The sequence below is a fragment of the Glycine max genome, chromosome 1 (genome assembly GCF_000004515.6).
Source record: "Glycine max cultivar Williams 82 chromosome 1, Glycine_max_v4.0, whole genome shotgun sequence".
Classification (NCBI taxonomy): Eukaryota; Viridiplantae; Streptophyta; class Magnoliopsida; order Fabales; family Fabaceae; genus Glycine; species Glycine max.
The window spans coordinates 29,335,358-29,348,535 of record NC_016088.4 but is presented as its reverse complement, the minus strand read 5'-3'; the positions used below and the strand labels follow the sequence as shown (position 1 = coordinate 29,348,535).

The 13,178-nt window shown below is 34.3% G+C and overlaps 1 protein-coding gene across 1 annotated transcript; it reads right to left on the bottom strand.

Moving 5' to 3' along the window:
- Nucleotides 1-3,345: 3,345 nt before the first annotated feature.
- LOC100788737 (metacaspase-1) lies at nt 3,346-9,694 on the bottom strand. The gene is made up of 5 exons (XM_003516742.5): nt 9,034-9,694; nt 5,212-5,545; nt 4,133-4,253; nt 3,823-4,053; nt 3,346-3,624 (listed from the first exon to the last, which is right to left on the bottom strand). The coding sequence occupies exons 1-5, from the start codon at nt 9,380-9,382 to the stop codon at nt 3,565-3,567; spliced, it is 1,095 nt and encodes a 364-aa protein (XP_003516790.1). The 5' UTR covers nt 9,383-9,694; the 3' UTR covers nt 3,346-3,564.
- Between the last annotated feature and the right edge of the window lie 3,484 nt (nt 9,695-13,178).

Below are 13,178 nucleotides of genomic sequence, written 5' to 3'. Positions count from 1 at the left end.
CTTCTTCTCCACTCATGATTAAAATTACTACAAGAATTGTATTAGAAGTGATCATAAATGGACAAATAAATATCCTCACACAAACACTCTCTCACGTGTTTACACTAAAAAAAATTCACTTGTGTTTCACTCTTTTTGGCTATTTCCCTCTAATAGTCTTACCACTCTTGCCTTTTACCACTCAACTTCTCTAAAGTAAGAACATTTGGGGTTGTTTATACACGACAAGACACAACAAGGGATCAATGAAAACTTTAGTGAATAAGAACAAACATAAAACAAATAGAGGACGAGGAGAATAAAACCAAAGGAAGATCGATAGAACAAGAAGAAAATAAAACCAATAGTCATACATTGTTATTTTTCTGGATTTTTTTTCAAATTGTAAAAAAATTTAAAACTGTCCAGAGTTTTTTTTTCTTTTTTTCTACTTTTTTTTCCTCAAGATTTTTTTTCACAATTTTTTTTGATAATATATATAAAAAGAGAAAAAAAAAGCTATTGATACAAGATAGAATTCAAAAAAGAAAGATAGACTCAAAGAAATAGAACAAAGGAAGATGAATCAATAATAGAATTAAACAAAAGACAAAGAACAAACAAAGGAGGAAACACACCAGAAGAAAGAAAACACAAATGATAGATAACACCTAATTTCAAAAGCCGAAGCTCGTGTACCAAATGATAGATCATCTTGAAAACAAGTAAAAAAGGAACTTGACCCTAACCGCAACTTGTTCGTAGAACCAAAGTTATCAAAAGAAGCGTGACTCTAACTATGACCTGCTGAACCAATACTATCGAGTTCTTAACCAAGAACAAAGGAAAAACTCTCACAATAGAGAAACTATCAAATTTCATTAATCTTTAAATTCTGCCTTTGTATAATACAAGAGTTTCCTATTTATATGCTAATCTTGAAATACTATAATAAATTCCCACTAATATGCATTTACAAATGCATTGATAATTGCATGCCCCTAAATGACAATAAAATGACAATAAATTTTCACTAGCCACTAAATGACAATAAACACGAAAATAAATTTTCACTAGCCACTAAATGACTTTTAAGCATTCTAGAAAGCATCTAGTAAGGCTAAGAGAAAATGAAAAGTCACCAGAAGATTCGGCCAAAAAAATGGTACAAAAATTACAAATAAAATGACAAAAATTAGACTTAGTTATTATCTAATCAGATCAATATTAATAGTCCACCAAAATTGATCAACTCAGTCCATGAATGCTTCTTGTCATATTGGATTTCCGAAAATGATTCTTCAAATTAGCCTCAAAGCATCTTCATCAATTTGTGAAAAAGTGACCCAATTAGGTGTAACCCTTAATTCACAATGATTTTTTTTTCTCTTGATTTAGAAATAGGAGATCCAAAATTATAAATTTGAAATTACAAGAGAATCAAAATTATAAATTTTTAAAAAATAGATAATATATTATCACCTTTTAAGATAAATCTCATTTTGGATAAGATTCTACCTTGCAACTTTTTTTTAATTTATTTATTTATGATTGGATGCTTCAATTAAAATGAAGGTATTCACAAGTGGAGTTATTTATTAGCATGACCATGCTTTTATTTTAGATGTAACATAAAATTTGAAGATATTATAATGTGCTCCAATTATTTCGACTAACTAGCTTAAAAAAAATTATTCGACTAAATTGTGCCTTTTTCTTATTGGCTGACGTATATCTTATTTAATTAGACTATAAGTATCTTTAACTAAAATAGTAGTGTTTGATTGATATTTTTTAATGCATTTGATAAATAAATTTATCTCACTAGTAACATTTTTCATAAATATAAGCTAATAAGATTTTTGTAAAAAAAAAAAAATCATAAGCTTATAAGATTGCAATTTATTTATTGTCAAAAAAAGATTGTTATTTTTTTTTATCCTGAATACTTTAATAAAGTTCTGTACTTAATGCCTATTTTACTATTATAGTAGTACTATTTTCTGTGGTACTGTACTATACTATTTATTTTAATCATTACACTATTTATTTTAACTATTAATAAAATAATTTATTTTAAAACAAAAATCATAAGAATATAAAATTTACTAACAAACTAAGATCTATGATTACCCAAAACATATTTCTTTTCCAACAAAGTATATAATTTTTAATAATTTTTTTTCTCATTTTCAGAATAACGGTTATGTCAATTCAATTTGAAATTGTTCATGGTAACACATCGTTTCAAACTCCAATTCATATTGTAACACAATAGTAATTCCGTTAATCAGTTTTTTACTTAGTATTTAAAATTAATCTAAATGTAACTTTTTATCTATTATATTTTAGTATTATTTCATTCTCAAATATTAAATCTTAAAAATTTTATTTTAATCCTTTCTATTTTTAAAAGTTTCATTTTAATTTTCTTTATTAAAAACGTTAGTACTTCATCAATTTTGTTAATTTTGTCAGAGCATTAAATATAAGTAAAATAATATTTAAAATAATTATTTCAAAGTTTGAAACATAAACAAAGCAATAACGTTTTTAACCAAAAATAAAATAAAAACCAAAACAAAATTTTAGAAAACATAAAAAGCTAAAATAAAAAATTTAAAATTTAATATACCAAAATAAAACTGTTGAAAATATAAAGGATCAAAATATAAATTTTAAAATTTAGTGTACCAAAGTTTAAAAAAAAAACATTAAAATATAATGAACCAAAAATAACATTTAACTTTAAAATTATCGTCAACTCCCTATACAGTCGTATGCACCAAAGCAACCTAAATGAATAGCTTTCATTTATGCAACACTTAATATTTGATGCACATTAACAATTTATTTGCACGGACATTTGTCTCAGATGCAATCTTTCATATAAATCCAGAACAGCTCAATAACGCATTTGGAATTACTAAAATATAAAATTAAATGGATGAAATTTACAATATTAAATTAACATATCGTAATACTCCTATTATAAAATATACGACGGGTGCAAGGAAAAATTGTCAATTTAAAACACTTAAACTACACTTAAAAAAAATCACTAAACCCAATCATACTAGAGTCAATCATTAAGTGCACAGAACTTAATAAAAAATCAAAATCAAATTAGTTTCTATTTTATACCTTTTATCAAATCAAGTCCCAAGATTTGTTGTTCCAAAAAAATACTATACAAGTAATTACATCAAACTTATGCACATAATGTATCATCAATACGAGACCATCAATTTCAAGCCATTATTGACACTTTTCACGTAGTAAATTTGAGGTCACAAGCACACCTAATTTATCCAGGGGTAAGATGCTCACCTCTTATGTGGAATTCAAATCTGAGTCGAATCAGCATTTAATCCAACGATTGCAGCAGCAACCAAAGTCATTATTATAAGAGCATGTCACAATCTCAAGGGTAGACATAAATTCATCCAAACACATCCTCAGTGATTTCAGAAAAAAAAGGATACTCTCTACTTTATAATACATTAATTAATCAATTTAGTCGTGTACAGGGGCAGAGCCGAGGAAAACAAATTGTAGAATAAAGAATATTGAGTAATAGTAATATCATAATGAAAAAGGTTTTCTATGCACATCAAATGCTTCGCAAGCTGTTAACTGTGGTTCCTGTTGAAACAAAAGGAAATAGGTAGGAAAAACAATAGCAGAAGTCAGTTTAACAGTAGGAAAACAAAGTGGACACAAACAGAGAAGGCACTGTTATAGTTGGTATACAAGAACTAATGAGTTCGGATCATCGAGCAACTGATATAAATAAAACAGTCAAAACTTTTGTAATATGAGTGTCAAATCTAACTATATTACCTGTCTCAGTCCACCGACGCCGCTGAGACTACCTCCGGTCAAAAGCATGGAGAGAAGGGATGTTACGACATCACCACCCCCAATAGCGCTGCCGCCACCACCACTGCCAACATTTCTGATGGCAGTACGCATTGCAGTAAGAATGCTGCCATAGGTAGCCCCATGACCACCCTCTATGGCTTGGATGAAGCAAAATGTCATTGCCCCAGTCGATGTAATCTTCGATAGAGCCTGTTTACAGGGATAATGATCATATGTTCAGACAAAAGACAGTCAAGAGACAAATCAATTTGAATTTGCTGAAACTTACAGATGTATCAGCTGAAGTTTGATGATCATCGCATCCACTGAAGCAGATAATGTCTCCACCACTAGATCCCTTCCATACACCAGATCTAGGGCGATGGTCCTCCCATACATATTGCCCACTCCTGTTACATAGATATAAACAAAGTGTGAATAAAAGGTAAGTTAGGGTTTATAATGAGAGTCAATAATAAGGACAGCCTGTCAGTTAGTCTATTAGTCTATTTGTTTGACTAGTTAGAAGAGACTGGTTATAAATAGGGGAAATCAGATTAGAGGGAAGTATTCTTGAATTTAATAGATTGTGCAGGTGAAGAGAGAGATCCTTTGTGAAGGGGAAACCCTTAAGGAGAATTCTGTTCTGTTTATCAATGAAGTTCTGTTCTTCTGGTTCTTTCTCAGCTTTTCTCTAGTTTCCATCTTATTTTCTCTGGTGTTTCTATCAAGTTACCACAGATGACAGAACTACACATGATCTATGGAAATAAAGTGAAAACTATATTTATAAAACACCCAGGAAAAAGAAAGAAAGAAAGAAAGAACATGCAAAATACATATTTTAGTTTCCTTCATCTAAATTCTTCTCCCATGTTGGACTCTATTTATCAAGGAATATATGCAAGTAAGCAAAGAAGACTAAAATAACAAAAAATAGGCTTTATCCCGCAGGTAGTTCAATGGACAGACACCGTCAGATCTTGTCAATCTTCCTTTTCACATAACCAAACCACCTAAGGTTCTTTGAGTTTCTACTCGGTGACACTCCAACTTTCTCTGGCATACAATATTTGCTACACTCATCTCAATATTCTCATACGTGCTATTAATCCTCATTATACTTATAAAGTATTAAATAAAAAAGTACATAAAAATATTATTATGAAAACATAATAAGAAGGGTTTAAAAGTACTCCTGAAGACTTAACTCTATTTTTTATCAGAAGATATGTTTTCCTTTAGATGAAGTGTCAATGCAAAGTTAAGAATTTTTCATTGACCATCACAATGCTAAAAGTCAACAGAGCCAAAATCCATAAAGTTAAACCATGCAGAAACTATAACAGACTATCTTTAGAAGGTAACCTGTTCATTCTGCAAAGAAATGGCAAATCTAGAACAGTGCCACTATGGCAGGCATCAATTAGTGCATGTAGCTTAGCTCCATGAGGAATAGGTCTGACAAGTGCTGCATTGATCTCATCATCTACAATCATACCCTGTGTTTCAAAATCAAGGGGACATAGAGTTTCATCATATCCATCAGCTTCATCACCACTATAGTTCCTTTGCTGTGATCCATGACCAGAATAATGAAAAACCAGGGAGTCTCCAGGTTGACATCCTTGTGCAAGCCAATACATTGCCATCCTGATGTTGTGCTTGGTTGGAAATTTGGGGCCATGGGGATCTTCTTCTTCTGCATTTTGAAATTCAAATGATGAGTACTAGTATATATGCTTTATGAATTTCTTTTTTTTTCCAACAAAAGTAGCATAGCATAATTAAGTCTTCCATATTCTTTAGAAATAAGCATTGCATGTCAAATTTTAATATTGGATTTGGCCCCACTAAAGTAAAAACGTATGTAAAGTGAGAAAGGATGTATCTATTCTTGATTTAAGTGGATTAAGTTTTCAATGTACTTTAATTCAACCATGGGTGAATACGCCTTCCTCAATTTTTACACTTTCTTACTTTGGAGGAGACAAATAATGTTCTATAGCAAGGTGAACTTCAATATAATCATAAGTTATGTTTGAAAATTACATTTAATAAATTGTATTTATCATGATCGGTCTTTGTGAGGAAGTGATTAACCAGTAAGTTAACAACTAATTTGCTCTGGGTTGCTTTTTGGTTGATTGTAATTTACAATGTAAACTAGTAAATATGATATCAGTGACAACCTCTGTACCTAGATAGACATACAGTCTTATGGCTATTCTTGCTGCATTGGATGAATTTGGAGAGGTTAGGGTCTATCTGTGTATGATTGTTTGCCAACAAATTTCTACACCCCATATTTCAAGTTATGTCTAAGTCCCTTCCTTCTTGGTCATGCAAAATTCCAATCAAGAACTTCAAGCTGTCAGCCATTCTAGGCATCTTGTCAGGTTATTGTTCTAGCAATGCTCATTTTAGAAAATTATCTTTCCAGATACTGTCAAGCATTATTCAGGATGCCTCATTTAGTTATCTTCTGGCTCTAGTCTATGATGCCCGTAATGCATTATTAAATTATTTCTTTTAAGTGTGCTTATCTGTAAGATGACTAGAAGAGAACCTATTAAAATTCAACTTGAAGAAAAGTGTTAAAATATTGTCATTTATGTTTGCAATACTAACATTTCCACCATGTTCAAGATAATTGCTTATTGTTTGCTCATGATTAGGGTGGAAGTTATCCATGTAATCACACTATAAATAAGAGATGAAGCAAATCCTAGCACACAATTTCTACAACACAATCTGTTTCAACAAGTTAAAAGTGCTTTGACATGTGTTTTTTTCTTCTATGTACCTTTAGGATTTATAGAAAATGAAAACATAGCATGCATCTAAATAGTTTACCAATCTCCAAATCCAATGAGTGATTACTAAAATTTCCTGTCATATCTTTTATCTATTTTGAGCTTCACATTCTATCTTGTATAAATGCACAATGAAAATATGTTGGACAGTTGATGAAAGATATAATTACATGGAAACATGGTTATTAGTTGCATACAATAGTGCCACAATTGCCGCATCATTTTGCATCATGGCCTTGGTCCACTATACGAAAGACATCACGTTGTGATTTTGTGGAGCACCTCATACCCCAAATCATACCAATTAGCAGCTATAGTATTAGTGACCTTGATTGGTAACAAGGGGGTTAAAGAACCTTCTTTGCCACCTGATTGTCTGTTGTTCATCCAATCTTTTTGAGATAATTCCGCAATTTCCCCACAGCTCTTTTATTCAACACAAACTGTATAACCCACAGCTCTCTTATGTGTTTCTGACCAACCCTCAGTACTCCGGCAGCCTTTTAGGCCAACCCACTAGCCTCTTCTGCTCAGTTCTTTTCTTTCCTTTCTTAGCATGTCTATTTGTTTTCTTCAATTTTTTATTATTCCTGTGTTGTGTTCAGATAAACAATTCAAAGTTGTAAAAAATTGGGAGGTTTCATTATTGACTGGGTAGCTAAGGACTATGGTTATTTACTATTAACTAAGAATGTCTTTAATTTTGAGAATTTTTATTTTTTAAGCATTTTTAAGTGTATAATTTAAATAATCTAATTTGTATTCATAAACTTCAGTATAGTGGCTAACCTACTATCCATTATCCCGCTATAGTGGTTTCGACGTTGGCCACTGTGCACCTGTCTTGGATTGATTGACATGCATAAAGATGAATGAAGCCAACTACTTAAAATTGTATTTGAGAAGCAGGAAACTGCAAAGGACTGACTTAAATACTTAATTGTTATAAGTGTAAATGTATGTAAAATTGAAACAAGTAAAAGATTTTGCCCAAGTTCTCAATGGCACAACACAAGTGTTGGTTAGTGAGATGGCATGACTGTTGTCTGAACCAATCAAACCAAGAATGAAGATAACAGATGCACATGGATTTCAGGTCAGAGTCAGATACTACTGTGATTATCCAGTATACATACTACCATATGTTGTTAAAGTTACACCACCTATCTTCTACGTTAAAGAGTAATATTATTATAGAATTTAGCACAGGAATCATCTCTTCCTCATCCCCCTCCTCCTCCCTAAAGCTTTTGATAGAAACATAAAAAAGGTGTTGATGACAATACTATTATTTAACCCTCCTCTTTCACGAAAAATCAAGTATGTGACATAAGTGAATTTAACTCTTCAACATTTGGATGAAAAGGAGAAAAATGAGAGAAAAAGCATGCATTTACATTTTATATTTTCTTGTTTTATATAAATAATAATCAAGAAATCAGAACTTCATAACACACCATAAGGTAAAATCACTCAAATCACATATACAAGCAGATAAGTGGTATTGTAACTTCTATAAAAGGAAGAGAGATGTATCCAATTTTTTCATTCTTCAAAACTATGTAATTAACTCATTTTTTATTTTATTCATAACAACCATATATGAATTTCTGATAACAAGTTTTCTTAAAAGCTACTGTAACTATGTACTGTAGGTTGGCAACCTAAGGCAAATTGTTTAAAGCATCAAATTGAGAACTAGATAACGATGGATATGAGTATTGTATCAGCACAAAGTATTAAAAGAAAACATCACAGATCTGATAAATCAGACGTCAGAACTCTATGAAGTATGAACAGTAAAAATAATATTATTTTAATGTCTAGTTAAAAAAGTACATTGGATATGCAATTCAAAACGTGACGAAGATCCAGAAGTCATGCAAGATTGAACAAAAGTAGACACCTATTCAGTTCCGTAATGAAAGTAGACATCAATTTAGTCCCTCTATTAATAAAAACGACATCAAAATTGGAGTGGATGAATACTGTTAGCAGAGATTTTGAGCAAGAGAATAAATAAATGCACTTTCTATGATTGAAAGATAAACATTTATTTAAAGAACTGCATTTAAGTTTTATCCTAAACTAATACCTAATCGAATTAAATAATTAAAACAAATTAACCGATAAAAATTACTAAAACCTGAATTATTGATATGAACAAAATCCACTCTTAAGAAAAATCCCAATTCCTGGCATTCTGTGGGTTACTTTCTCGAGAAGAAAACAGAATCTTAGAATCTGTGTCTAGCCCTAACAAAACCATACAAAATAGGCTCGTAAAGTAAGGTGAGGGTTATTCCCCACTTGTGTACTTTAATGTGGGATCTCCAACACAGCGTTCGAAGCGAAAGAAAGACGAGGGACGTACCCGTGAGCATGATGATGGAAGATTCTGGAAAGCTGAACTTGTTGATGAGGAGGTACTTCATGCATTTGGCGTCGTTGATGCAACCCTTGAGCTCGTGGCGGGAGAAGCGGTAGGAGATGCCGACGATGACGGCCTTCTTGCGGCCGTGGGGGTTGGGCGGGGGCGGCGCGGGGCTGTAGGGGGAGGGCGGAGACGCGTGGGTGGCAGCCGGGGGCTGAGGAGGGAGGGCGCGTGGGTCGCCGATGAGGGTGATGGCGTGGCAGAGGGCGCAGCGGATGGATCCCGCGCCAAGTGGCAACTGCAGAGGGGTGCGGCAGTTGGAGCAGTTCACCAGCATGTTGCTGTACATCGTTGGGTTGGGTTTGGATTGTAAATTAGGGCAGAGGGTAAGGGTAGAATTGGGATTTCTTGAATGTGAAGGATGAGGAGGAAGAAGATGATGTTGAAGCAAAACAAAACTAGCAGAGGTTTTGGGGAGAATAAGAATACTACAGAGGAAATAAATCGAACGCAAAAGCGTGTTTTCAATATTTGTTTGAATAGTAAGATATTGGGTATTAGGTGAAGGAGACCGTGAAAGGGGCTACGCGTATGTACTCCGGGAAATATGATTCGAAGATGGGTTTGACCTTGGTGATGGCTTATGGTGTCACATTCGGTCACTTTTCGGGAGTTGAAACTGCATTTTATATGCTTTCCGGGAATTAAAAGTACATTTTATCTTACAGCCGTGTTATTTGGTGCAAAGAATGCATGCATGTAACATACGACCAGTTAATTAGACTACTATTTACTTTTAAGAAAAATATATTAATCCAAAAAACAAAAATATAAGTATTAGTATATGGTATGAAGATTATTAGTTCAGTTTTTATTGACTAATCATGAAATTTAAGAAATTTTATTACTTTAAAAAATGGCTTAATTATATTATCGGTGCTTGATTAAAATTAAAAATTCAATTGGATCTCTTAATTAATGAAAAGTTTAATTAGATTCTCAAATTGTTAAAAAAAATGCTACAATCATATTTCGTTAATTTCGTTGTTTCATTGAAGGAAATAAAAATTTTGACATCAGTTTTTAATACAACCAACATAAAACAAGATATTTTTACATAAGTTATCAATGAAATTGATGTAAATATGATGTCCTTGCTAAGGTTTGCGACCAATGTTAATAGACATGTTTATATTAGTTGTCAACAACCGATGTAAAAAGATCACTTTACATCAATCGTCAATTCAATTGATGTGAAAAGGACATTTGTATTATTCGAGGTCCACAAATTGATATGGCAAGAGACGTGGCATTAAAATATACACGTCAGTCCTCCCCATCAACCATAATATAGGAACATAGATACTACTCGCTGAGCAGCCAGGCTTTTGGGCCGATAAGCTGTTGGTATATTTGAATTTTAATAATAATGTTATTATCCGCTTTTCAAATTGCAGGTACCCACTTATCTAGTAATAGTGAATTATCTATAGGGTTGTTACGCTACTATAACAACCCTAACAATCAAGGACTCAGGGCTCCCATCCAACGTTATAAATATCAGGTTCTACCTTCATTTTACATCTCATTCTCAACTCACTAACATACTTACTTGAGCGTCAGAGGACACCTACAAATCCGACGTAGGAGATCGTGGAACTTGATGACGGTCAACCTTGACGTCAATCTGCTCCAGATTTATGTAAGTACATTTGATGCCCACCACGGTTGTGATAAAACTACTCCCACGGCCACCCGCATTCATGGTTAGCACACGCTTCAGCGAGAGCCACTCCCAAAAAATTCCAATCCTCCTCCAATGACCATGACGGACAATGGTGGTCTCCGTCAACTTCAAGCCCCCATCTCAGAGATGGAATGCCGCAATGAAGAGGAACTTAGCAAATTAAAAGTCGACCACGACAAGTTGGAGGCTCGTGTGAGACACACCCAAGGAGACGAACACTCTGCCCACACAATCAACGAGCGCACCCAGGGCAAATCGCATCCCCGTCAAACCAACAATACCCTGGATGACAACAATATCTTGCATGCACATCGCCATGAAGGACGGACGACTCGATGACACCCTTTTGTCGTTCACATCATGGAGGCCGACTTGCCTTTAGGTTGGAAAACACTCAACCTGGAGCTTTATGACAGAACTACTGATCCAGATGAACACCTGGATGTGTGTTTCGCTTCGGGATACTACTTGTTTGTGTGGATGCGAAATCTACCGGCAAGTACACCGGGTCGTCAAGTAAATAATTAAAACGGTGTGAACCGAGTATCGAACTCAGGGAACTTGTTCATTTGGTAAAGGTTTGTTCAATAAGCAGGCATTTGCAAACAAAAATCATGATTGTGAATGAAAATAAAAGTATGTTCTATTCTAATTACAAAGCAATAAACGTGAGCAAGTAAGTGTGAAGATAGATATCTAAAGGCCTTGGGTCCTCTTACTGAGCAAATTGATGTAATTAAAGATGTTTCTGTGTTCTATGCTGAAGGCTCAAGTACTAAACACCGATGTCTCGTGAGTTTAGCCTAATTCTAATTAAACTTCGCTCGTAGATGTCTCTTGTTGAACTTAGCTTAATTGAACAGCTTTATGATCACAACATAATAAAAACTAAATCACCGCACTCCGTGTCTAGACATACGGTAACCTAATCCTGCTCTATCAAGTTCTAAGGAGACAATACATCTTTCAATGCTAAAGCCCCTAACAGCACACACATATGGGTGATCAAGCCACAAGCATGCAATAATAAAGTACTGATAGAAACAATGAACACATAAAACAACCTTAATTAGATAGGGAAAGAGTTTACATCAATTACTCAGCAAGAATCCCCAGCTGAGAGTTTAGCCTTCCATAGCAAGGAAGCTCCTTTTACAATGAAGAAGAGGAATTAGGAGAAATCACTTGCTTACAAAGGAATGGGGATGTCTCCTCCACCTCTAGGAATCTCACAATCACTCAAAAACTCACAAATCTTCCTAAAAGATCAAAACTTGGCTTCCTTGCTCTGTTTTTTGCCTCTGTGTATTTCACTATTCAAGCTCTGACAGCTATTCAGCACTCTCTATTTTCGCCTCCTTTCAATCTCCGCAAATCAGGCTTTAAAAAAGGGCTTCCTGTCCGCGAAGGCGCGCTTAGCGCCATTCTCGCTCTAAGCGCGAGTAAGTGAGATTTGGCTTAGCGCTAATCTCGCACTTAGCGCAGAAGAGACAACCGTCTCGCTTAGCGAGCTACATACACGTTGGGCGCATGCTGACATGGAAGAACTCTCTTTAGGCTTATCCTCAGTCGAAAAGGCACTGCTGTCTCGCTTAGCGGTTTGGTCTCACTAAGCGCATGGTTCAGGCTTAGCGAGATAGCAACTTTTGCACCTTCATAATTTTCTCCTTTTTACCTGAAATTGAGGTGAAATTTACATTAAATTCATAAGAAAGGCTTCTACTAAGCATAGATAAAAACAAAGCAAAATTTATTTACAATCCTACAAAAAACCATAAATTAGGGAAAATATATACATTATGTAAAAGTTTTCTATACAAAAGTTACTCGTATAAGACGACTAACAAAGTGTTCCTCACCCAGGCTAATCTCTACACCAATGACGACACAATCATGTGTTGAGTCTTCCCATTGTCCCTTAAAGGCGCGACATTGACATTGTATAGAGGACTCCCTCCCTGGTCCATTGACAACTTTGACACCCTTGTTGAACACTTTAGTTCCCAGTATGCAATGAGCCGATCACACCAGCTGACATCTGCAGTCTTGGCTAGTTTACACTAGGAAAACGATGAGTCACTTCTCAAATTTATGAACAGGTTCAATAAAATCATTATCCAAATCAGGAATCTCAATCCTGAGGTGGCATTTCATTCCATGCTATTGGCCCTACAACGTGGCAAGTTCGCCGACAATCTGTGCAAGAAACCTCCCAGCAGCATGGATGAGTTATAGGAACGAGCTAAGGGTTACATTTAGATGGAAGAAATATCGAGGTTCAGAAACGAAGTTCGATAGGTTGGACAAAAAAAGGAGAAAGGCAAAAGTAGCACAAGGACCGACTCACACAAGTCAGATAAGCAACACAAACCAGACAAATGTTAGCCTCTTCTGAGGG

Coding starts and splice junctions, on each gene's coding strand:
- LOC100788737 (XM_003516742.5), bottom strand. CDS start 9,382: ATGTACAGCAACATGCTGGTGAACTGCTCCAACTGCCGCACCCCTCTG. Junction 4,254..5,211: donor TTTCTTTGCAGAATGAACAG/GTTACCTTCTAA, acceptor TCTATGTAACAG/GAGTGGGCAATATGTATGGG. Junction 3,625..3,822: donor GCGTCGGTGGACTGAGACAG/GTAATATAGTTA, acceptor TTGTTTCAACAG/GAACCACAGTTAACAGCTTG.